The sequence below is a fragment of the Haliaeetus albicilla genome, chromosome 3 (genome assembly GCF_947461875.1).
Source record: "Haliaeetus albicilla chromosome 3, bHalAlb1.1, whole genome shotgun sequence".
In the NCBI taxonomy this organism is placed as follows: domain Eukaryota; kingdom Metazoa; phylum Chordata; class Aves; order Accipitriformes; family Accipitridae; genus Haliaeetus; species Haliaeetus albicilla.
Genome location: NC_091485.1, coordinates 30099880 through 30125578, shown reverse-complemented (window position 1 = coordinate 30125578; position 25699 = coordinate 30099880). Strand labels below are relative to the sequence as shown.

Here is a 25699-nt window from a genome sequence, read left to right as displayed (position 1 = left end):
AGGAGACTGAAGTTAACACACCTACTCTTATGATGAGTTCCCTGGGATTGCTAATGACCAGTTTGGGTAGGACCTTCTATTTATATCTCATCCAAAAGAAAACTACAGGAGTACAATGCCTCAAATGACTTTCTTGTGCATAGCTGTTGCACTGGTATGAAGGAATGAGCAGTCAGCATGTGACAGTGTGACATGTGCTTGGGATTAGCAGTTACAAAGCTCAGAAAAGATATTATTTAGTTAACATTTATAGTTTTATTTTTTTAAAATTTGCTGGGTGAGTAGGGTAAGTTAAGTACTGTAAGTGAGGAGACGCATAATGCAAGAATGATGGAATATATGTATATCAATAAGGCCTTCCGTGAGAAAGACATGATATTTCTTACACTTTTGGCTGAGGGCTAGAAAAGATTAGGTTTACTTAATTGGCCTCGTATTTCTTTTTATTATCAGTGTAGAATGAGAAGCTTTATATTAAAGTTGGTTTGTATAGTGTTTCAATTTATATAATAGGCACCTATAGAGCCTAACCAATCTAAATTAGTAACTGGCATAATTATGTGTGGCCAATCGTGATGAGGTATGAACTAAAAAAAAGGCGGAAGACAATATCCTGCTTCTGTTGAATTAGCTATTTAAGTTATCTGTACCATAAATATTTAGCTCCAAATCATGCAAAGCACAGATTCATAGGTCTCAGTTTACTAATACGTGAGACTTCTCTTAAGAGAAAGAAATGATGAAATGCAAAATATGTCATGATGGACCTCCTTACAGGTGAGAGGAAATACCATGTTCACTTTTGTCTCCTCTAAAATTCAATGTGGATGAAATGCTTAGATCTAGCTTCTTCGCTGTGATCCGTGTCAATACATACCCTTTGTCAGTCTAGTTTTATGATTAATGCACTGGACAGGCACTGAAGATATGCAAGTTATGTTCTCAACTGTACATAAAATGTAAAAATTAATTGGATTGTGGTTTCATTCCTGTTTGAAAAATGGAATGGAAAAATAGTACTTACTTGTTGCAGAGAGAGGTCTTAACACCAAGATCTTCAGTTTATTGGTAATGCAGGAAAAATGCTGTGGTAAGAACTGGAAAAACCTGTAGATAAATCCAGCTTTTCTCTTTCATTGCACAAAAGTCCTCTGCCATTCTATTCCTTTGCAGTCTTCCATAAAGGCAAGACCGTCTTATGATCTCATGAAACATATGCTAAAATAAGAACTGAACTTCATCTTCACAGTTTTATTTTTCTTTGCATCTCATCATATACCAAGAGCAGTTGTAGGTTTTAAAAGGGTTATAAAGTCATGCTGGAATTGATCAGAATTATTTGCATATCTCTTTGAATGATTTGTTGCTAATGAGAGGACAGTGAAGCATTGTGTAAACAGATCAGGAATGATGGTAGGTTTCCTAAAATCTTGCAGATATGCTGGTATTAGAAAACTTCATGGCACCTTCTCTAAATTCAGAATCTCAATATGCTGCATTCTTGCTACATTCTACACCTGACAGTAGAGTTGTATGACTTGTGCAAAAACTGTAACATGTATGTACTGTTCAATAAAGTGCTATGCTACTGTCTTGCAGAGGATTTTTTATACTAGTTGATCTTTCAAATGTAGAGGGGGTTGGGGGAGTCAAGGATGTTATTTGCCTGTAGTAGTGTTTATGAATATGTGGCTTTTAGACTTCCCTACTCACTCCTACTCCCTTCCCTCAAAGGCAGCTGTTTTCCTCAAGTGTTATTGGAAAAGAACTGGGAACAAGAGGCATGTGGGGATTTTTATGTGATACCATGCTAAATAATGCTATGCATTAAGTGTTCCTCATAAGATCCAGACATGTAATGATCCTCCAAGTGTATAGATTTTCAAAGACAATATACTCCGTGAATTACAAATAATAGCTGTCCTTTCTCTGAAGATCACATGAAATGAACTGAAATGACTGAATGCAAGTTCAATCTGAATTGCAGAGCAAAACCAATGGGTGTATTTTCAATGGTTACACTAAAAGATGAGATAACAGCAAGAAAGAGTTTGAAAGTAGAAAAGCTGAGTGTATCATCTTCATTAGGTAGTATAGAGAGCACTAGAATAAAATAGTGGACTTTGAATGACATGTGAGGAATAAGCCTTTAGACAACTCCTTAGCTGTACTGAAAACAATGAACAAATAAGTTATAATTTTGTTATTAAATTTTTGCCATGTCATTGTTTTGATATGATACAAATATATAACATAACACATTTGTCTTATAGATTTGCACAGTAATAGCATAGTAGAAATTATGTTCTCTAAGATAAGCACATAGTAACCCACATGTCTAAAAGTGTTGTCTGCAGACAACAGTCATAAAAAATTTAGTTTATCCATTAGATTTTTTAGCACTTTTCTTTGGTTGTTTGTATAGTCTGTACTGTGTTATCATGTAAAGTATGTCATCAAATACATTGTATTTCAGTTATTAGTGTTAAAGATTGTAACACTTGTTCTGAATATGAAAAAATATAGTGGTCTGTCATAACACAAGGCAAAGTTTTAATTTCATGCCCAAGATCCCTTTTTTCTCACATTTTATCTTACCTGACCTCCTCACCTGTCATGGCTACCAAATATTGACTCCTTAGTGGTACATTATACAAAGTGTATCATATCTTGTTTCAATTCTGGTAATGATTATCATTCTATGAGCAAGAGAGATGTTCAGAGCCTGTATCCTCTGGCATCAGTTGTTAGGTGGTCAAATATCAGAAATCTATTACCCACCAGTTATCATAGGTAATGTACTGTACTGAAATCTCCTCTCTTACTTGTGGGGGGAGGTGACATGAGATTTTGACCATTCACCATTAAAAACAGATTTTGAAAGAACTACACTGTAGTACTGAGCAGTCTAATATTTTGATTATCAGCCTTTTGTCCAGAGGGAAGAATAGGAGCATCTAATGTCCAAGAGGAGCCACCAGATGGGTCAGAGTCTTGGTAAAGCATATTGGGTTTGTAAGGAGGCCAAAGAAGCAGATCTTGCTCCAGTCCTGATCCACTGTGAAACAGAGATTGTTCCAACTATCCTGACTGAGGGACAAAGGACAAGCTTTCTGTTTTGATAGCTGGAGGAACTGAGACTAATATGACTATCTTGTCCGTGAACCCACAGATGAAAGCACTCATACTTAGGTACAGTATGAATGGTGTCGCGGTTTAACCCCAGCCAGCAACTAAGCACCACGCAGCTGCTCACTCACTCCCCCCACGCCCAGTGGCATGGGGAGGAAATTGGGGGAAAAGAAGCAAAACCCGCGGGATGAGATAAGAACGGTTTAATAGAACAGAAAAGAAGAAACTAATAATGATAATGATAACACTAATAAAATGACAACAGCAATAATGAAAGGATTGGAATGTACAAATGATGCGCAGGGCAATTGCTCACCACCCGCCGACCGACACCCAGCCAGTCCCTGAGCGGCAATTCCCTGCCCCCACTCCCCAGTTCCTATACTAGATGTGACGTCCCATGGTATGGAATACACTGTTGGCCAGTTTGGGTCAGGTGCCCTGGCTGTGTCCTGTGCCAACCTCTGGTGCCCCTCCAGCCTTCTCGCTGGCTGGGCATGAGAAGCTGAAAAATCCTGGACTTTAGACTAAACACTACTGAGCAACAACTGAAAACATCAGTGTTATCAACATTCTTCTCATACTGAACTCAAAACATAGCACTGTACCAGCTGCTAGGAAGACAGTTAACTCTATCCCAGCTGAAACTAGGACAAATAGCTATCCTCATTTTTTATTACAGTGCTACAGAACATGGAAGTAAAATCTTTTCCGCCTGGCATGTAGAAGAAATAGTTCTTCCAAGGTCAGCGAAGTCTAGCTCCTGCTGAAGTAGAGTCATGTGTGACAGTTCCCTGATGAGGAGTGAGGGGATAAACGCTTCAGACCTTTATGACTCATCTGCCACAGATGATGTTCTTTCCAGATAGAAGGTAGCCATCCTACACTTTTTCTTGTTTCCTGACTTTCACTTTATTCACAGAGTGAATATTTCTACTTACTTTTCCATATGTCATACCTGTAAACGGAGAGTGTTTTCCACTTTGACATCTAGGGAATTCTTTGCTCTTGTACTAGGAAAACTAAATTCTTAAGATGGTGCGCAAAATGGTTCCTATTAATTACTGATGTGGACATGGCCTTCTCTGCATGAATACATAAACTGAATGTGAAATACATCTAAGTGCCTTGTGAAACCACCCAAATACAGCCTTCTGCTGTCACTGGAATGCACCCATCAGAGCTGAAGCTGTATCAGTGGCTTTGCTAAAAAAATGCCTCCATTCTTAATGTCTCCTGAAGCTTTATCTATATTCTTATCAACCACTGCAGTAATAGCGAGGAAGACTCAAAGCTAATGCAGCATGTGATAGAGTGATTCTATTTGCTTCAAGAACTCAGCAACTGCTCCTGTGATGATTGTGGATATGGGAACTTACTGCTTGGAGCATTCACATTACGAATATGTACATCACTCAAAGATAGAAAAAGGTACCACTTTCTGATCACTGAAGTTCTTCAGGTTTTGTAATCCACATATAAATTATTCTCATTCTTATATCCCTCCTTTCCTATCCTTGAACAATCTCCTTTTTTTGGCTGGGATTCTGTAGCAGAGGAGGAAATGACATTGTGTGTAGCTCCCTTTGCTTTGCCCATTTATGTGCTGACCATGTTCTTGTGATATTGAGAGAGAAATCTTCTTTAGTCTTAAGTGACGGTGCATCTATACACAGACAAGGGTGAAAGTACATTTAGAAGGTATTTCTCAAAAAGCTTTACTTGCTGATAGTTGCCTTTTTTTTATCCTGGTTTTGTTTCTGAGATTATTTGTAGAACATGCTGGTTTGTGCTTTTAGGTTGACATTCATAACACTCAATTTTGGCTTATCCAAAACATGAGAATATAGTTTCTTTCTCAGTGGCCATGCCTGTGACTTCAGTTGTGTTAACTACATTTGAAACTACAAGAATGAGCAAATTAGACTGGGTTACCGTTTTTATGTAGAACAAGTACAACTGCTGTACCATTACTGTAGAAAACGACAGTTCTGAAATGAACGAGCAGTGATAAAAACCAAAACAGCTGCAGAAAAGCAGGGACTTTGGTATCAGAAAAAATAGCTTTCTTTAGAATTACTGTTATATCATCATTTCATCTAAATATATCCCAAAGTCCAATGACAATTAGTTTGAACAGGTTATTTATTATATGAATGCTTTCTATAATATATTATAAATATAATATATTTAAAATTATAATATACATTATTTGTAGAAACAATAATAAAATATATCTCATTATTTAAATACTTTCTGAACTACTGTTTGGTGAAATAAGTAAATGGATAAAAACATAGAAAGACTGTGTGTCTGTATGCATGTTATAGTTACTTGCTTAGAAGGTATATTAAAAATCCATGTTTCCAGTTTTATGCAGAAAATGTCAGATTTCACACATCTGTTGAGCTGGTAGGATTCTGTAAAATTCTAATGAGGAAAAATAGCTACACTCAGTTTAAAATATTTGCCATAGTTGTCCTTGTTTGTTTATAAGAGTTACTGTAAAATGTTATTCTGATTTGAAAAGTTCCAGTGAATATACTTTTACCATTATGTGGGAAAGTATATTTCTTTTCTGAGCATTACCAGTTTTTTAAAATGAGTGTTTAATAAAGAAGCCTCGCTATTAATTCTTTAACAATCCCATGTAAATAGGTTGCATAAAATGTTGCAATTTACATAAACTATTATTATATTTTCATTTTACACAGTTACTGCACTAGATTTTTATGAGATCATTTATGATCTGAAGTTTGGCTTCTCTGAGGCTTTATTTAAATGGTGACATATGCTATACCATGAACACCCAGCAGAAGTTGTTATAATCTTCTGCGTCCTAGTGTTTCTTCTCTGATATTGGTATTTCTTGGCTCTTTTTTCTCCAGTAAATATCATCTTTACATTTAGTAGCCAATGATAAAAGTGTTTTGGAAGATTACTTCTTGTGCAGCTTGACCATGTTCTAGCTCAGGTTTGATGTTTTCAGGTAGGGAATCCTTGATTCTTTTTGTTTAGCATTGTACTGCATGTGCAGATACTTTTAAGGACGTTAGTTGTGGTTTTATATCTTCAGTTTATTTCTAGAAGTTAACCCCTCCACACTGGCCTCAGAATTCTTACACTGAAGGCAGGCAGAGTCTCCAGCATACAGGGCTCAACTCAAAACCTGTTGGATTCTTCTTTTTTGGATTCCCAACCATCTCACGTCTTGTTTCTTTGCACTCTGCACATCTTGCTGCCTTTATGCGATTGATCTGATTTGCGTGTACTGCCTCATTTCTGCTGTTTATATGTTGGGGCCATCAAAACATTTAAGTTGCAGGTTTTAGACTGTGAAGGTTTGCATAAAAAGACAGATCTTAGATTTCATCCTAAAGAGGGTAACTGAAAGGAAAACTCCTAATCTCTCTGTTTCATAAACAAGGAATTTCTGCCAAGGACTCTCTGTAGGATAGGGAAATGAGGTAATAAGGTAATCTCTCAGGTTGCCAGTTAGTAAGATTTTAATATGGTAGAGAGAGCCTGAGGTGCAAACATAATTGTACAGAAAACCACAATATTGCATTGACAGAGAGCTGAACTATGCTCTTATTGATCTATTTTACCTGGAATGGAGACCTGTTCTAACTAAATAGCTGAAGTTCTGGTATTCTATTATAGTTGTAATACATTCGATGTTTAAAATTTAACTTACTTAATATTTAAGAATACAGGATGCTTCTGAGGTTTTTACTGAGCAAGGTGATAGAGTTGACACAAAAAGTAATTACTTTTAAACTGACCATTAAAAAAAAATTGGGTTTTGTTCAATTTTTCATTATATGTTTAGTTTTGTTCGGTGAAAATTTTCTGAACTGCCTTTTTCAAAATTTTAAAACAGAATGCAGAGATGCATTCTCTGTTATTTAAAAAATCTGGAAAAAATAAGGTAGGGAGAACAGATTTTTTTCTGCTCCCTCTTGAAATGAAAGTGAGGTTTTCTTCATTGGAAAAAATAAAAAATATCTATTAAGGAAGTTTATTCATAATATTTCAGTAAGTGCTTTAAAAAGCAAAATGAAGTCTAATCTTCTTAATTATCTCAATATTGCCTGTGGAAATAATCAAAGTAAATAGGTCAACAGTTCTCCAACATCAGTTACTGGATTTCAGAATTCCATGACAAACAATGATTAGGGTCAAACTACATACCTATACAGGAGGTCCTGGGGGAATTTCATAAATAAAAATCTAGAAATTGAACTTTTACTATGGATGTTTGAATGGACATGACTACAAAAAAATGCAGTGGTCAAAAAACTTTCAGCCAAGAAGACCACTGGGTGTCAGTCATGTGCATTATCACTACAGAGAAGTTCACCGAAGCTAAATGGCTTGTCAGTGGACCAAAGTATGTAACAGATTAGCCAAAATACATTTCTACAAAATTTCATTTAGAACATTAGTTTAGAACAAAATATCAATATTGATTACCATCAAGGGATTAGTGGTATTAATTTTTCAAAGAATTATAAAAACTTCTGGATGCAAAGTCTGAAAGCTGATCCCTCTAACTGTGTGGAAATTAAAATGGATGAATTTGCAAAGCCAGAATAGTATTTTTATGGTTGGCTACAGTGTTTGTGAAGATAAAATATATTTTTCTGTAAAATCCAGTGTATTTTCCACATTTCATTTAATGAAGCAACAAAAGATTTTTAAATTTCCAATGAATTTAATAAAAAATTGGCACAATTATTCCATGAATCTCTTTATTTGCACCTTTCTCTCACTTCAGAGGCACTGTAGTCATATGGGAGATATGTGTAGGTAATAGATACTCTGTTGAATATTACTGTATTACTGTTTACTTTTTTGATACCTTTCTCATTTTAATTTTTACAGCTGTACAATTGAAAGAACATTTGGGTTTGCATTAGCATCTGAATAAGGAGGTTTATTATTTATTTGCTTCATCTACTCTGCATAGTGCCATTAATGCAAAAAATATTAGTCTTTGTAATGACAAAAAGAAAGTGTGTATCTAATGACCTTACTGTCAGTAATTGGCCTTTTCCCCTAGTTATGCAGAATTGTCCATCCCTAAATATATAAGAAAATGGAGAGTCTTGATAAATCTTTAACTGGTCATAATGAAATAAATAAGTGGACATTCCCATGCAGTTTCATCTTTTCCAGAATAGCATTGCAAGAGAAGTTCTCTCTCATAATATGCTCTAAAAATATTGACAGGTATATATAATCAAACTGTGATGACAGAGAAGAAAAATTAATGATGCAATAATAGGAAAATAAGTTTGTGTTTAACAGTCTAAAACTATGTTATGCAGAAACCAATAATGAAATCGTAAACTGGTTTGGTTTTTTTTCTTTTCAGACAAAGCATATAAACTTAAGGTATAGAGGATGCAGAAGTTCTTAATTCTATGTCATTACAAAATCTTTTCTATATTTTTATCAACTTTAACCTGAGTTTTGATACTGAACCGCGTTCCATTATATTTATAGATTGATAGCGTTTACTTTTCCTGAAATAAAAACTTCCTGTATGGAAAAATCTGCAACAATGAACATGAATTCAGTGTTGAAGTTTTAGAGTATATATCAACACACTTTGAAGGAACATTTTTATATTTCTTGTTTCCACATTATTCTCAATAAACACAAATGTTGGGTTTAAAGCAAATGTATTTTTAAAAAAAAGTGTAAGCATCTTTTGTGATATAGAGGCATTTTGCTACCAACTCTATAGCTCTAAAGAATTTACTTTTTATCTTTTCTGGTCTTTGAATGATTAATGTTTTCTTCCATTAGCATTCAGAACCAATGGATCTGATGAGATCCTCTTCAATCCATCTCTGATTTACTGGCACTGCATTTCATAACAATTGTTTCCAATTAACTTGTAATAAAAACTCTTAAAGTTACACTTTTCCACAGTTAACATCAAGTCCAACATGTCTGTGCTCTTCCTTTTTGTTTCATGGTCTGTTGTCATTCATGTTTTCTGCAACAGCAGTGTTATTTATTCAGTTTCTTTTTGTCTTTGAACTTTCACTTGCGTTCTGCTTGCTTTAATACTTCTTTATTTTTCACTTCTGTGGAGTCACTAATTTGCTCTTATGCCTCCTGAAGCTGTATTCCTGACACCGCTGGTGGAGTCAGTGACCCCTACTACCTGAAGGCGTCATGCTTGTACTTCCAGTTTAGTGCTTTGATACCAATCTGTTTCCATGATATCAAGAAAGAAAAGGACTGTGACTTACTTAAGTGACATATCCAAGTTGCTGCCAGCAAATCACTACTGAGCCCTAACACAGTCATGGCACCAGATGTCATGAAGATCTGTCTTCATCCGTTCATTTTCTTTATCTTCTTACATGCTGCCAATTCTTCAGTGTGCTTCCCAAAACAATTTTACATGTTTTTCAGGAGCTATTGAAGAGAATTACCAAGACCTTGAGATTGATTGGTTCAAGACTTAGGAACTTTCCAGTCTCCTGCATGTCTCTTGAATTTGCCTATACATAAGGTATATATGCTTAACATGTATAAGCAGTGCCGAATTCTGGTTTTGCAACATGAAAACAGAAACTATCCGGTCCCTTTCTGAAGATCTTGAATATTGCTTTTCTCCTTCTGAACATTTGTGATCATGACTGATCACAAAATTGAAGTAGAGACAAAATTTTAGCCCTAGACAAAGTTCTCCCATTGTTGATTCTTTCAATAAGAAAAATGTATTTGTCTCTTATGCGTAGTTAATTGTCAAGCAGCACTATTAAGGTATATTTCTATTCAGCAGGGCAGGAACAAACATCTCCAACTTTTGATAGACATGAGAGAGATACTTAAGTCTTTATGTTCTGAAAGACAACTAGTTCTTCTAGTTCAAAACTTCTTTAAATGTAGCTATTGACAGACCTGATACTGGAGCGTATGCAAAAATCTCTGGAGTTTCACTGAAACCATTAGAAGAATAATTCCAGAACAGCCATTTCTTGACTTTCAAAGATGTTGGACTCCACAGAGCAAAAGTTTCCTCCCTGTAATCAAGGTTTCTTGACTGCAGATAAAGATAGGACTAAAAATGCTTAATCAGTTATGAGGTTTGTTCAAATCTTTCTTTAACAGTCATCAATTTAATACACTGCTATTTAGCCAGAGCCATTTATGATTCTTTTATAGGTGTTTTGATCACAAGTTGAGTCCCCAAAATTCTGTCAGTAGTAGCAGGTCATCATAAGGTAGACTGCACACATGCTCCTGATTCTCTGCTTTACAATTTGGACGTAAACACCTTCATGGGAAAGACCCCAACTAGATACTTTTTTTTTCTTTCACATCTGAAAAAATCAGTGTCACTGCATACCCTGAAGAATGGACTGTGTCCTGGCCTTGCAGCTGGTCCCTGTTTTACCAGTTCAGGCCTTTAGATTGGTAAATGCTTTGATTCCTCCAACATATACCTTTCCTTCATTTCCAGGGCTCTAAAGAATGTTGAAGCAGGATAAACTTAAATATTTCTAGTACTTCAAATTTTTGCATCCTTTTATTTTTTTCGGATCTTCTCCACCAATATAATCATGGATCGTGGATAAAGGGTACCTCAACATAAAATAATCTTAGAGCATTCAGATCTTATTCTACAACTACGGTCTCTTTTTAGTGTCAATACAGTTTAGTTCATGTGCCAAAAATAACTTTGGAGAGGTCAAGAATATTCCATACATGGAAAAGATGGTATATGAAAAAACAAAAATACTTTTCAGCTTTGGCTGACATGAAGAATTGTGACCCCAAAAGTATTAGATACTACTTACGTTGGAATACTTGTAATGTTAAAGCAGACAGGTCTGTGCTTATATTTGCTGATATTATTTTAGTAGCTTTATTATTTTGGTAGCATTTTTTTCATTATTATTTTAGCAGCTTTATTATTTTGGTAGCATTTTTTTTCATTATTATTTTAGCAGCACTTATTACTTGTATAACTTGCCATCCACAGAAGTTTTCTCCCAAACATTTAATGCATATCTGGTTTTATTCCCCATAATTCTCCACTTGAGTCCTTATAAGAATTAAACTTGTTTTTTTCAAAACTGTTGGAACTGCCATTTGGAGTGCTGTATTATCAGTGAAAGGCTACTTGTAGTTATTGTTACTTTAGTTTGTAGATAAGAAAAATGTGATCTGTCAAAAAACAGTTTACACCATATTCCTACTGAAAGAGTAATTATTTTGTTCCAAATAGTCTCTAGCAAATTATTCAAAAATATGATCTCTCACTTCCCTCTGTCAGTCTGTGTATATATTTAAGTGTGCATTTTCTAAAATTTCTCCCAAACATAATAAAGCAAAAATTCATGCCATGGATGTAAAAAGATATTGTCTTTCAGATCAAGAGTTTCAGTAACTCCAGGGTATGTGGTTTTTTTTTTTTTCCTTTGGCTGCAGATACAGGGGAAGACCTGTTTCAGCTCAGAGACCATCAAAATCTGTATTAGATCAGTATATAATATCAACGACGTAAATCCCCCGACTCATGTTAGAGCTTGTTCAAGCAGGGCTCAGCTGTTTCCACTGTGTACCTTAAAAGGTTTGCAGTTCTAGAGATTTGCTGAGTAGCTGCGTGATCCTTGGTGCATAAATTACCAACCATCAAATGCTGGTGGCAGCATCAACAGAAGATCCCAAGTAAGGACAGTGAATCAGTGATTACATCAGCTCAAATTACGTGTAGCTTCTGTGACTTGTAGAGCCCAAACTATTTGGTAATATGCATCAGTTGCATCAATCAGTCCTCAGACAGGAAAAAAAACCGAACACCTCATGCTTGCTTTACAGTAACTTTCATTTCTGTAGCTGGGGGACTTGTCAACTGTATTACAATGACTTTGTGGCACTTGGTATCACCATGCTCTTTATGCCCTGGGAAGGGACACATATGATGTGTAACAGACATTACTGGAAAAACATTGCTAAACTCCTCTGGGGAACCTCTGTGGAGTGGGAGGGTCAGATGCACATGAGCATAGTAATTTTAAGATAAGTTATTTCTTATTTTGCTGTTCATATTATGAACAGGTTACTTTATGCCTACAAAAGAAACAGTCATTCCTACCTGGGGAAACCAATTTCATTCCTCACAACATCAAGTTTAAGTAGTATAACCAATTAATATAGATCCTTTAATAATTAGTTTATTGTGCTGATGCACCTGATTGTCAAAATCAATTGTTCTTATCTTTCAAATAAAACACTGCTGTCAGAGTGACCATTCAAAATGACAACTGACCCTGTAAACTACAGGGATTTGTATCATGTTTATAGGTATATCATTATATGGATAAAAGCATTGATTCTAAGATTTGTCTCTACAATTCTTTACAAACTTTTGTCACACAAACATGGAACCATAAAATAATTCTTGGATCACCTGCAACACAAAGTGATTGGTATTAGTGTACATAAAAGGATGGAAGAATAACATGAAACACATTTTCAGACACCAAGTATCCCTTGCTTGTCTGTAACAGTCACAGCTAGGTTAGTGGTGATCTCTGTTTGCAGCCCAAAGGGACTGCAGTTTAGTCATTACAAGAAATTCTGTATGGCTTGAGGTAATGGACTGATAATTCGTAATTGTGTGGCATGGCTTTGCATCTGCTTTCCTATTGCCTAGTTCAGCAGCCATTGAGCTAACAATTTGTTGATAGTTTTGAGGAGGGCTTTTGGTGTTTATATTTTTTCTTGCTTCCATAAATTTTATTATCTCAGTATGAATTTGTATTATAGCAGACAGGAACTGCACTTCAAATGTGTTCAGCAAACACACAAAAAAGTGTTGCTGTTCCAGGAAAAGAGGGACGCTTCCTAAGCTGCCTGTGCTGAATAAGAGAACATAAAGACAAAAAAGCATATGTGCTGAATCAAGTGGAAATTTCCTCTAGCCTGGTATTTCACTTCTGATACCTGATGTCCAGGTAGAGCATTACAACAGAACAAGCATGCTCTAATACTTCCCCAGAATAATCACCCAGCTTTCCAGTCTCTTGAGCCCCAATATTTTTTACTATTAAACCTCAGTGGATATTTCCTCCTAGAAATTCTGTCTTTTTTAAATCTTTGTAAGTTTTTTATATTCACAAGAATCCATGCACCTTAACTACACATAGTGCAAAGAAATATCTTCTTTGGTTTGTTTTTTAATATGGCCTTTGCTAGTTTCTTTTGATTTCTCTACTCTGTGACTCAAGTTTCATTTCAGGTAAGAGCCTTCAAGAAATTCCCCTAAATTATGCTTTTTTTTTTTTCCACTGAAGAAAGTAACTTCATTTGAATGTAAAAATGTAGAAAATTTCTTTCCATATTTTGGACGTCATTTCCAGAATGTTTGAAGTCATCAAACGTACCTGTAGACAAAGGCTGATGTACCAGAAGTCTCTGATTTCAAGTTTTGCTGAGGAGCAAAAGAACAAGAACATGAATTTTGGTTTTTATCAGTTCACAAGTCTACAGATTCAGAAGTTCGAGTGCCAGGGATAAAACAAATATCAGGATTGTCTCTTTAAATATCTTACGATCAGTTTTGAGATTCATATCTGTGTTTTCCTAGAACAGGAGAAAGAGGTGTAGTGTATATTCTGGCAAGCCAAGTTTGGTCACAGTTTGACCATTCCTCTCTTTCATAAAGATAGAATGCTCTTAACGACTTTTTTTTTTTCTTGCCTACATTCTGAGAAATCCTCTGTAGAAATGTCAATGAGTGACAGTCAGGCATTTAAAGGATGTATGCTCTTTACTTTCTGAACCTCAGCTCATTTCTTAGAGGAGTGAATTAAAGAAAAAGAACCATTTCACTTTATCTGTCTCAGCTGACATAAGCTATGCAATAAAGCAATTTTTGGGACAGGGCAGCTAGTATAACTGGTCATATAGACATAGCCACTGAGTCTTATAAGATCTGGAGAAGGCTACTGTCTTTTCTTTGGTATGTTATTCTTTGTCAAAATGTCTGGACCATTTTAAATTATACAAAATAGTAGGACTTCACTTGTTTTGTAGACAGGTATCTATATCCGTGCAAATTACTATATTGATGTTCATATTCTACAAGCAAACTTTTCTGTCATTTTCCCATATTCCTAACATATGTGAAAGTACTGCAATGCTGAAAGCATTACTTGTTTGCAGGTATTAGGTATTAATATATTAACATCAAGCATTGTATGTTAAGGAAGGTATCAGCCTGAAAAACAGGTTTTACCTCTACCCAAAGATTAGTAAAGGAAATAATCACATCTTCTTCACTAAATTTGACATCTTTCTTTTTATTATTTTGAGATTTCTGAAAGACACATAGCATTTTAACATTTTAGTGATGTAGAGAATGACAGTTCTGTACAGGAAGAATTTTTAGATTTAGTTGCGTAACCACAGCTACCTTCTAGCCAAAGTTTTCAGAAATTATGTATAAGTACAGATACAAAAATGGATATATCTTGATTGAGACATTGCATAGAAAAAGGAATAAAATCATTGTTAATATGCTAACTGTCTTGGGAACTCCCAAAATTGAAGTAGCTCCAAGGGATGGCTAGGAACCTGTTCAGGCATGCTGCTATTTCCCTTGGATAGTTTTGTCTTTAAAAGGTGAGACACTAAATTACCCACTTGGGAACAGATTCAGAAAACATATGGATTCTTCAACATTATGCACTGTGACCCCAGAAGAACTTAGACTTTATTAGTCCACTAATTCACAAGTTTTTTTTTAGAGACACAGGAGATACTAAAGCAGGGTTTGAATTTTACCAAAGTTCCCTAGCCCTCCTAGGTTCTGGGCAGATGGGTAGCTGTAATATATGGCTAAAACATTTGCTGTTTCAGAAAAGTTCCCAACATGTATTTATGTTGCCCTTCCGAAGAGAGCTTGACTAGCAGCAACAAAGTCTGATTCTTTCAGGATTCACATATAAATGGTGGCTTGAACCTGGGAAAATTAATCTAAATTCCTTTATGCTCAAAATATGTTTTTTCTGCCTCAGACGTGCATATTTTGACTTAAACAGTATTCTGTTGAATGGGAGAAGAGCAGCAGGGAGGTAAACACAATAGTATGTAATATTCTTCTCTCAAAAATAAAATCAAAATTATTTACAATTCCTTTCTTTGGATTTTGGTAAGGCAACTACTAGGACAGGTGGTTGCTCCCCACCTCCTGTGGTAACATTTCACTCACAGTTTCAGACTGTCAAGCCAGAGGGCTGCCCTCTCTCCTGCTGGATTGACAGGCTCCATCCAGGGAGCAGACGATGGCGACATTTGCTCCAACTGCTCTAGCTGTTCTGCTAGCTCTGCTTTTCCGCAAGGGTACACATGGTTCTGCACATGGGATTCCAGATAGTCCTCTTGTATAAACTAGCCTCTTAAGCAGACTCTCCTACCTTTAAAACCTTTTAGACTATAACTTTTGCATTAGAAGACTTTAAAATATTGCCTTAGATTAGGGTAGCCACTCATCACATGGACATTTGGGCTTAATTAGTTGGCCGAGGCTTCTACACGCTCTCATAATTGTAAACTCTCCTCCACTCCACTTTACAACGTGCATGCGGTTTTAACAGAAATACTCCTCAAATGCAACTGGCAACAACATACATAAATTTAATAAGTTTCAGGTTTGCTCGTTGGGTTTTTTGGTGCATCTCTCCTCTCTGCTGGGTAGCACTGTCATCACTGGCCATGATGTTTTAAAAATGTATTTTAAAGATGTACATTTAAAATGTATTTGAAGAAATATTTTGAAATGTGGAAATCAACCATCCTGTTTTATAGTTATGAAATTAAAAGAAATTCTGAGTGTCAGAATTCTCTGAAATTTCAATATTCAACTAACTCAATGGGTAAAAATCTACCTGGGCTCCCCTTCCCTAAGTGCTTTTTAATGGAAAAATAATGAAAACTGAAACAGATTTCTTTGTCAAAAATCAATTTAAAAAAAAATTAAATCAGAGATAAAATACTTCAGAATTTTACGTGACTCTTGCAAGATCATGCATTATAATCACAGGAAGTTCAGTCAAAATCAGATTTAAAGGAATGGAAATTTTTCTTATTGCAGAAGCATACATTCCAAACAACTTCAACTTCACCTAGCAGTGAACTATGAGACTCAAACATTATATCAGTCTTTTAAATCAAGTTAATCAGATTGGAAGCATTAGAATTATTAAGAAAATACATAAGTATTGCATTGTGTCAGTTTTGCAAATTAATTGGAAAAAGAGAGTTTGGAAAATTAAAACGTGGGTGAAGAATTTGATGTGTTCTCTGGCAATTAATACAAGATAATTTCTATGCAGAAAGGTCTTATATAGTAAGGTAAAGGATGTGGTTTTAGTAGTTTATACTGTAACTATTTACAATGTCATTTTCTGCACAAATCATTTATTAATAACATTTACTTTGGTATAAATATATTCAGCAAAATCCTAAGCACTTGAAATTCATTTGCAGTTTTGCCGTTTGTTTCACTGAGATCATAATCTTGTCATCTATATTTTGCAGATGTTCATAAGTGAATGAGTCGGGGAAACTGTGGAAGTGACCTATGATTTTATTTTTTAGAAAGGTATTTTGCAGTAAGTGTAATCAATTACTTTTCTCTTTAGGCTGCTCTGGAGCAAATCATTAAAAAAAATCTGTGGTTAGCTCAAGAATATCAAATCTTTCAGAACTACTACTTAAACAGTAAAGAAGACCTTACAGAGCTCTATGACAATAGAATCAGGGTGGAAGCTGCCGTTAGAGATCATCACCAGGTAAAGTGCTAATATCACTCATTCAATTCATTTATCTCATCTCTAAAATTCATTTGATCAATGTGGCTACGTAATAGCAATAGAATACTTGCTAGTAATACCTATCACCTCAATTCTTATCTTCTTCTTGGCTATTCCACACTTTTCATATTTTCATTTTTTTGCTTGCTTGCTGTGGTGTTGGGTTTTTTTGAGTTTTACAGAGCAGTTCCTGTAAGGTATTCTAAATTTATTATTTATTAATTCCACTTTTGCACCTGAAACATACTTTTTTTGGTATGTATTATGCAGTAGTTAAAATATCCCTTAGCATTATGTATAACTTCTCCATAAAACACTTTTTCTGGAACTTGTGAGTTTCACAACATCTACAGTCAGACTCTATAAGCCTTTAATTTAGAAAATAGTCAAATGAAAATGAAAAGAGGTAAAATCTAGTTTAATGAACTTCCATGATGGAGGTATAGTGGCCAGGTGTAATGTTTTATTGACTAATTAGTTACATTTTAAAATATTTTTTTTTAATTATTCTTTTTTAATTTAACAGTGCTGTGGAACCTGAGTCAAGTGATGTTGTAAAACTTTCTTGTGGAAATGTAATTCCAATTTACAGAAAAAGTCTTTTCTGTTTCTTTTCTTTGTATTTATATATAGCTCTCAAAATACAGGCCTATCAGTGCCAACTATAATCAATTAAAAATATGGTTCAGATATTTTAGACAGGTTATTGTTTGCTTGTCTTTCATGTCTATATTTCTGAAAAGTAATATGCATTTAAGTCATCAGACCTTTGTCATGGATGGAGTGATGCACTTCACTCATAAGAAAGAAGTAGCAGTATGTTTATTGATATAAAACAGCAATTTCACAAAGTTTGATAGTAAATGTGGCAGTGGTTTAACAAGATTTGATGGGAAGGTTCACTTGATATTTACTACATAGATGACAGGGTCAGACAAAACTCTCAGGGAGACCCTCCTGTTGAGTCACAAGGTTCAGAATGGACCCTGTTGCTTTCTAAACTCCTTCTCAGAGGAGAGTTTAGATGCAGTGGATCCAGACTTAGTCCCAGACTTGGTCAACAGTTTATGTCTAAAGGATTATATGTGCACAGTCAACCCTTTCTATGACTTAGTTAGGGTTTCAAAGTTTAGCATGTTATTACTCACTTACTGAGAATCTGTTGCAGCAAGGAATCTCTCAGTCTCGAGGAGTAATCTTGAGAGGCATCCGTACTCAACGGGAGATCCTGGCATGCAGCCCGCTGCCATGCAGGAGAGCTCAGTGGGCCCTGGGCTGTCCGCTATTTATGGAGTAAGATAATTGGCTTATAGTCATATTTACATACCAACTGCAGATATTAGTTTCTTCCACATTTGCCTTGAGTCAGACATTGACCAGCACCATGGTTAGGTGGGTGCATTGTTCAAATTAGACCTTGTCTATTGTGTTGTTATCTGTCACCCCCAAGTCCACTTTGAGCCAGATGCAGCCATCATGACCAGATGCATCCATTACAGCTGCCACTGGTGGTTGCCACTTGAGCAGGGTTACAGGAAATAAAGGTCAGTTTTGGTGAGGCAGGGGAGCGCACCATCACAACCTTAAGTTCACATCAACAATTTCAGGTAAGAACCTTTATTAAGTCAGGTAATTTATGCAGGAACCGGGTCTTCATATACTGATATTTTAGTCCATTTTCTAAAAGTACAGTGTAGAAGTCTTCAAATAAATACATTAGATGTGAAATTCAGATTATTTGCTACTACTTTACTCTTATCAATCCATTTTATGTCTTATAGCCATATCTTCATCCATTGCTCTTTTCCTCGTATACCATCTCAGTTAATCTCTAATTTTAAAATTCAGTGGTTTCAGTTTGTTCCTGACAGATAAAAATAAGAAAATTCCTTCAAAAATATTCTTTCTAACTGCATAACTCTTCTATATTTGAAGAACAAAACTGGTTTTAAGTCATATATTCTTAGGGATAAACATATTTGGAGAACAAGTTGGAGATTTAGAACATCAAAAGTTGAAGAAATTATTGCCTATCTTTCTTCACCAAGTGAGTGTCAACTACATTTTGTTGATATGATAGCAGAGACAATGCTATGAGTATTGAAATGTTTTCTTAAAAGGAGTGGATTATAGAAGGATTTTAAAGTATTTTTTTCTGAATGCAGAATTAGGGCATACTCTCTTCCAGCCTTTTGACAGAAAAATATATATATGTTAGGTTATCATCTGGTCATTTATTTCTTTGGATGTAAGAATATCTGTCTTCTACATTCTCAGAATTTAATAGTTCTTGGTAATATTTGTGAAACAGATTTCCCACTCAACAGTTTACCTCTTCTGGACATAGTATGGATGATATTATCATGCATCTCAATGATGTGGTCTGGAAGCAAAGAAAATTGCAAATGAATTGGCATATATTGCTTTTTTCCTTCTCAATTTGAATACAATAAAATAAACATAGTAAAATATAGCGTAATAGCAATGCAATACCAACAGGATCTAGTTTCATCAGCAGTGCTATATAATCATTTATTTGGCTTTTTAAAATTTTGTTTATGAAGAAAATGGTTATGAGTATGTTGCTATTCTATAGGAGCTTATAATCAGCATTACAATACATATACCTAGCTTGTGGTGGAAATTAGTGATGGCAATGTTTAGAATTTCGGACAGTCCTCTGTGCCATTCAGCAGTGTTATGTGTATGAAGAAGAGAAATTCTATTCACAATATCAATTTGAGGATTACAGAGGCAACTTAATCTAATTTCCTTTTTGATAACTCTTCATTTTCTTAAACAAATAACGAGTCCAACTATTAAAACAAAATATTTCTACCATTATCACATAAAGAAAGTATTTAGGAATTGTGACAAAAGGAAAAAATGTGTTGATTACATACAGCTCCTATAAAAAGAAGCTGTATTTTCTTCTTAGGTTTTTTGCTAATAAGCAAATTACAACTGCAACAGAAAATCAATTCTAGAGGAGTGTCAAAGTAATGATTTTTCTAGGTGCTGTGCTATATATATGCATTACAATGACATGAACATTCAAGAAGAAGAAAGTGTGTTCATCCTTCCCTAAATCCTGAGAACTTTCTTCCCTATATATATAATTACTCAAAATTAGAAGCCAATTTTTACAAATACTAATGTAAAAGGCAAATGGCTTTTTTTTTTTTTTTTTGCATAATTTTAACTGGTCATAGTAACTTCTCTAACTAATGAAGTAGGTTTGCCTTGGGCTCCTAAGAAGCTGCTTTGTTCAGCCCCAGAAAAGGATCGTCTTGATGATGGGTGAAATAATGCTTTGGTAACATGGAGTGTTTTGTCATGACTTTGTAAGCTTCTTTGCACTGAGGAAGGTGCACTTACTGAGTGGAGGGGATATACATTGCTGAATAGAGGGGCTATGCCCTTAAAAAGCATACTACCTTCTTCTGCACAGGGAAAGCAAAGGCATGCTCTTGGGAGGAGATGAGTGTTTTCTTCTTACTGCTACAGATATGAGGTGGATGAGAAGAGGACGTCCTCTCCTGCTGACATTTTCTAGATGTTAGTAACTTTTCCTCTTGGAGCCATTGGGTTTTGTGTTATGAAAAAGAAGCAAGTTAAGCTCAAAGGGGGATAGTCACTCTAGTGTGTCTGAAAACTAAGTTCCTAAATGCAGATATTTCAAAAATTCTGAGCTACTATTATGTTCCTTTGACTTAGTATTATTTTTTAAATCATATTCAAGCATTTAAAGGTTTTTAAACCATATTCTTATTCTGTGCCAAAGACTTTAGAACCTGCCAATGTTCATTTCTAATCCTATCTCTAGACAGTATTTTGTAGATATTTCAGATGACTATAGAGATGTAATAGCTATATGACTTTGAGATAATGTTTTGCTTACCTAATTAATTTTCTATTTTTAAAAAGTATCATATTTTTGGATAATTGCTGGTCAGACCATACATACATAATACTTAGTTACATTAACAAAAACTAAAATATATTTCTCTCTGCAAAGATACTTTATTACATATATAATCACTACCATAAAACATTTATATTTATCCCAATACTTAATTTGATCAAATACGAGTGCAGTCAAATATCACTCTGGACAAGAAAAGTATTTCCCTATAGTTCTTTAGCTTGAGATACACTTAGTCTCAATTTGTTTTTCTTAATAGTTTACTCTCTTTGAAAAAAATGCTTCCCTCCACAAAGACATTCTTTGATTTGGTTTCCTTTACATATATCTTCTACTGATCAATGGCAAGTCTGTCATGCTGGATGTGCCAGCTTCATTATAACATGAATTATACATTTCCATCTTTTCTAGATGACACTGGAATAAACTGTGGTGGATCTTGACATTATCTTTAAATATATTCTATTTGGTACCTAATATTTTCCCTAAACATTTGCTTTTGAGGGTAGTTAGATTTTTTTTTTTTAATAATGCTGATAGATTATTAATTTTTACCTGTGTATTGGTGTGCAAAATCTTGTGTGTAAAAGATTTGTAGGTTGGTCTTTATGTGGTAGACTTTCAGCAACAAAGTTTTGCCTAATACATCTGCCCTGCAAATACGTAACAGGAGTTTCTTCTGGAAATCTCAGTGGGCTAGCATATTAGCACCAGGCATATGATTATGCTTTAAAAACAAATTTAATTATTTACTATATCTTTCTTTTTGTACTGAACAATCTTAGAATATTTATTCCATGAGCAAAATTTGATACTTCCAATGTATTGTGCTAATGTGCTAATGGTTGTACTGTAGACATAGGCGTTTGTTCTCATAATGAAATTAGAGTTGATTCCCTAGTATAGAGGGTATGACATCATTATAAGTTAACAACCCCTATACTTGAATCTGCCCTTAACACTGCAAGTGGCATAGTGTTACAAAACTTTGACAATTGTTTTTGTTCACATAATTTTTATTTAAAAATAGTCTCCATGCAAATTATAATTGCTTTAAAATGTAAGTGAAATATTCATTCCCGTATTCACAATCTGCTATCTTCAGGTGGCCACACTGTAGTAAGAGTTGGGGGGAGGGGGCCTGTTGATTTCTGGTTTTTTTTACTTTCTGGATAACTGACATATTATTGCAGTAAAACACGTGTAGGGTCAATTCATGCTGAATTGTTATTAGAAACCATGATAACAAAAGTAATTACACTGCAGTTCAGTTTTGACAGTAAAATTTCTGCAACATTATCACAAATCCTCATGCATTAGTGCAATGATCCTTACTATAGTTTCATATTAGAATCAAAAGACTGCTGTAGCATGCTTGATGCAAAAAGTCATGCAAGTCAAGTGAAGTTCTTTTATGCTTTTATAGATAACATATTTTCATGTCTTTCTCATGCATGTATCTGACTCTGAGCCCTCTTGGACATTTCTGCCTTTAGTATATAGCTCATCTGAGATATAACTGTGTTAAAAATAATGTCCCCTTTGTTTAGAAAGACCAAATAGAATATAAAGTAAATCTGACAATGGTCACATGTCAGTTTAGGCAATTAATTCCTTCGGATTCTGTTGTTCCTATTCATCGACCTAACTGAAAAAAAAATACTGTTCTCATATAAGGAAAAAATAATTTCTGTTTCTAAATTGTGGGTTTGGTTAGTCAGTTCACTTACCTGGAGATCTTGGATTGCTTCATGTCTTCACAAGACTAATAGTGAAAGCATGGATAAGATTATGGCAAAAAATATGCCCCCGTTCCCATTTCTTTACAAATCTTAAATGAAAAACAAAACTGTCAAGGATTCAGTGTAAATGAAATGGAAATTATCATAGAAGAAATACCTGAATTTTTATCTGTTTCTAAATTAAATATTTAACCAGCTTTCAGAGCTGTTTTGATTAGGAACAGAAATGGCTAATGGAGCTGACATTTGTTTTTTGCCAGTATAACAAGATGTCATGGTTTAACCCCAGCCAGCAACTAAGCACCATGCAGCTGCTCACTCACTCCCCCCCCATCCAGTGGGATGGGGGAGAAAATCAGGAAAAGAAGTAAAACTCCTGGGTTGAGATAAGAACGATTTAATAGAACAGAAAAGAAGAAACTAACAATGATAATGATAACACTGATAAAATGACAACAGTAGTAATAAAAGGATTGGAATGTACAAATGATGCGCAGGGCAATTGCTCACCACCCGCCAACCGACACCCAGCCAGTCCCCAAGCGGCGAATCCCTGCCCCCCCACTTCCCAGTTCCTAAACTAGATGGGACGTCACATGGTATGGAATACACTGTTGGCCAGTCTGGGTCAGGTGCCCTGGCTGGGCATGAGAAGCTGAAAAATCCTTGACTCTAGTCTAAACACTACTGAGCAGCAACTGAAAACATCAGTGTTATCAACATTCTTCACATACTGAACTCAAAACATAGCACTGTACCAGCTACTAGGAAGACAGTTAACTACATCCCAGCTGAAACCAGGACACAAGACTAGATAGTAGCTAGTAAGCAAAAATGTGTCATTTACAGTATTTTTAACTGAGGTTCTTTCTGCCTTTAGACTGTTGACAGAATAGCCAGTTTCATATGAAAACATGAGGGGAAAAAAGTATCTTCAGTAAGCTTTTTATTATGCAAATTTACTAAACTTCCTCTCAGCTAATTATATTTAAACAATGTAAACATCAAGTTAATGTTATAATTAAATTTGAATCAATAACTCAATAAGTTCAGATGACTCAATCAGAAAAATAGTACAACAGGCAGCCAAATCAAATTATTAGTTTCATAGCAAAAGGAAGTTATTGAGCTAATTTATAGAGAAGTCAGTCTCCTTTCCACATGCATCAGCCATATCAGTGGCTAGTCAGGTTACAGTTTTGTTGCATATGACAACAGTTCTGCGGTCGCAGAAGTATCCCAGAAGAAGGTGTCCCATTATAGGAACTGAAATCTCTTTGTTTTTTTCTAGAAGAGATATAGAAATTTGATAATTCATTTAGGCATTTATTTTAAAAATTGAGTCTTCTCTAGCGCCTGGAGAGAAAAGATGAGGAAAAACTATATTTTCCTGTGTAGTCATAGATGTTTTCAGGATATTTTCCACCTTTTCTGCCTCAGTGCCACCTCTGGTATCAAGACAAACAAGATGAATTGGAATATTCCAAGTAATTGTAATGGCTCAGGTTTCTTACTGTAGACAATCTTTAAATAGGGGGTCATGGATGGCGATCCCATTATGCACAGACCTTTATTTCACAAAGTTAGCAAGTTTGACTGCAGATCAAATATTTCTCCAGTTCTATATTGACAGGAGTTGATGCTGATGAGGTTGTGATGCCAGCTTTTGAGTTTGAAGGTATCAGGCAATAAACAAAAATTAGCTTTTGTAAAACATCAATTAATGTAATTAGTAGAGGGTTTTTTAATGTGTTGAATTGCTGCATATCAGTAACTTCACTTAGAGACAAAAGATCAAAGAAACTTGTGTGAGCTCAGTTCTTCCACTAGCAGCTTTTTACCTTAAAGCATAAGCTTCTTTTTCATTATTTCCTAATAGATTCTACCTTTATTTAAAAAGAATTGTTGGGGTTTTTTCCCCCCCACATCCATATGCTTCTTCCAGACTCTACCCAGTGCAGGATGAACAGAATAGGAAAAGACAGACTGGGATAGCACCTCTTTTTTACTAACCAAAGCAGAAAGAGATGGACATTGTTAGCACTTCTACTAGACAATTCCTTCTAACGTGTACATAAACATTAATGTGCCTGTATGCACAAATTGCGAGAAAGACCTGGTCTGAGGCTGATCAGTCCTCAGTCAGATGGTGGGTGTGATCTTCTGTCCTGTTTCATGTATCCACGAAATTATTATTTAGCAAGGAGACTTAGCTTTGGGCAAGTTTTGCAACACACTTGCCTTAGAAAGTAAACCTTGCTCTGATCCCAGTGTTCTGAGTTTTTCGCACGGGGAAATCTACGTATGTGTGCTGACTTGCCCCTAATACAACGCTGGTTTGTTCTGTAACACTTTACAGAGGTGTTAGAATTATTACTGAGTCACAGATTTATTTAATCAAAAAAAAGACAGAATCAACAGGCAGAATAGCTTCCATTATTAATCTCAATTCCCCCCTTTTTTTTTCTTTAAAGTTTTTACTTTCTTTCCCTTCTTTATTACACATAAAATAGCCAGGTTGAATGGTTGCAGAGCAGTAAACAACTTCCTTCAAAAGTTCAAAAGAAATTAATATCTTAGTTTATCTCCTTTACATGTTCATTTTTAACTACATGGATTAATAGTTTGAGATTTACATTCTTATTAGCTACATAAATTCACATTCATTCACATTTACTTCAAACTTACATTAAGAGCATCACTAAGGTCATAGTGTTATAGCTTAATCTTGCAAATACTTTATAAAAATATTTGATGTCAAAATAGCTTGACTTAGCATTTAATAGCTGACCAAAAAAACTTGCACCAAACAACAAACAAAATGCTCTAAACTAATAAAAAGCATACTTTTCTTCCCTTTTTAGCTCATAAACAAATCTATTAGAATCTTTCAGGATTATAAAGCACACCTACACTGTAACTCATCCCAAATGCCTCACTAAGGGTGCTTATGTTAAAGTCTTATTAGGCCTACATTTTCCATGCTAGTATGCTTGAAAAACTAAAAAACCTCTTAATAGTTTAACATGTAAGATTAATGCACCTTCTTA

At 35.0% G+C, this 25699-nt stretch overlaps 1 protein-coding gene across 4 annotated transcripts in view; it reads left to right on the top strand.

Annotated features, from left to right (window-relative positions):
• LOC138684735 (coiled-coil domain-containing protein 178-like) overlaps positions 1–25699 on the top strand; it is a 191902-nt gene that overhangs the window by 111970 nt on the left and 54233 nt on the right. For all 4 annotated transcript variants that reach the window (XM_069779248.1, XM_069779249.1, XM_069779246.1 and 1 more), the window contains one exon: positions 16812–16961. In XM_069779248.1, coding sequence (XP_069635349.1) covers positions 16812–16961 — 150 coding nt within the window. The remainder of the gene's footprint in view (positions 1–16811; positions 16962–25699) is intronic.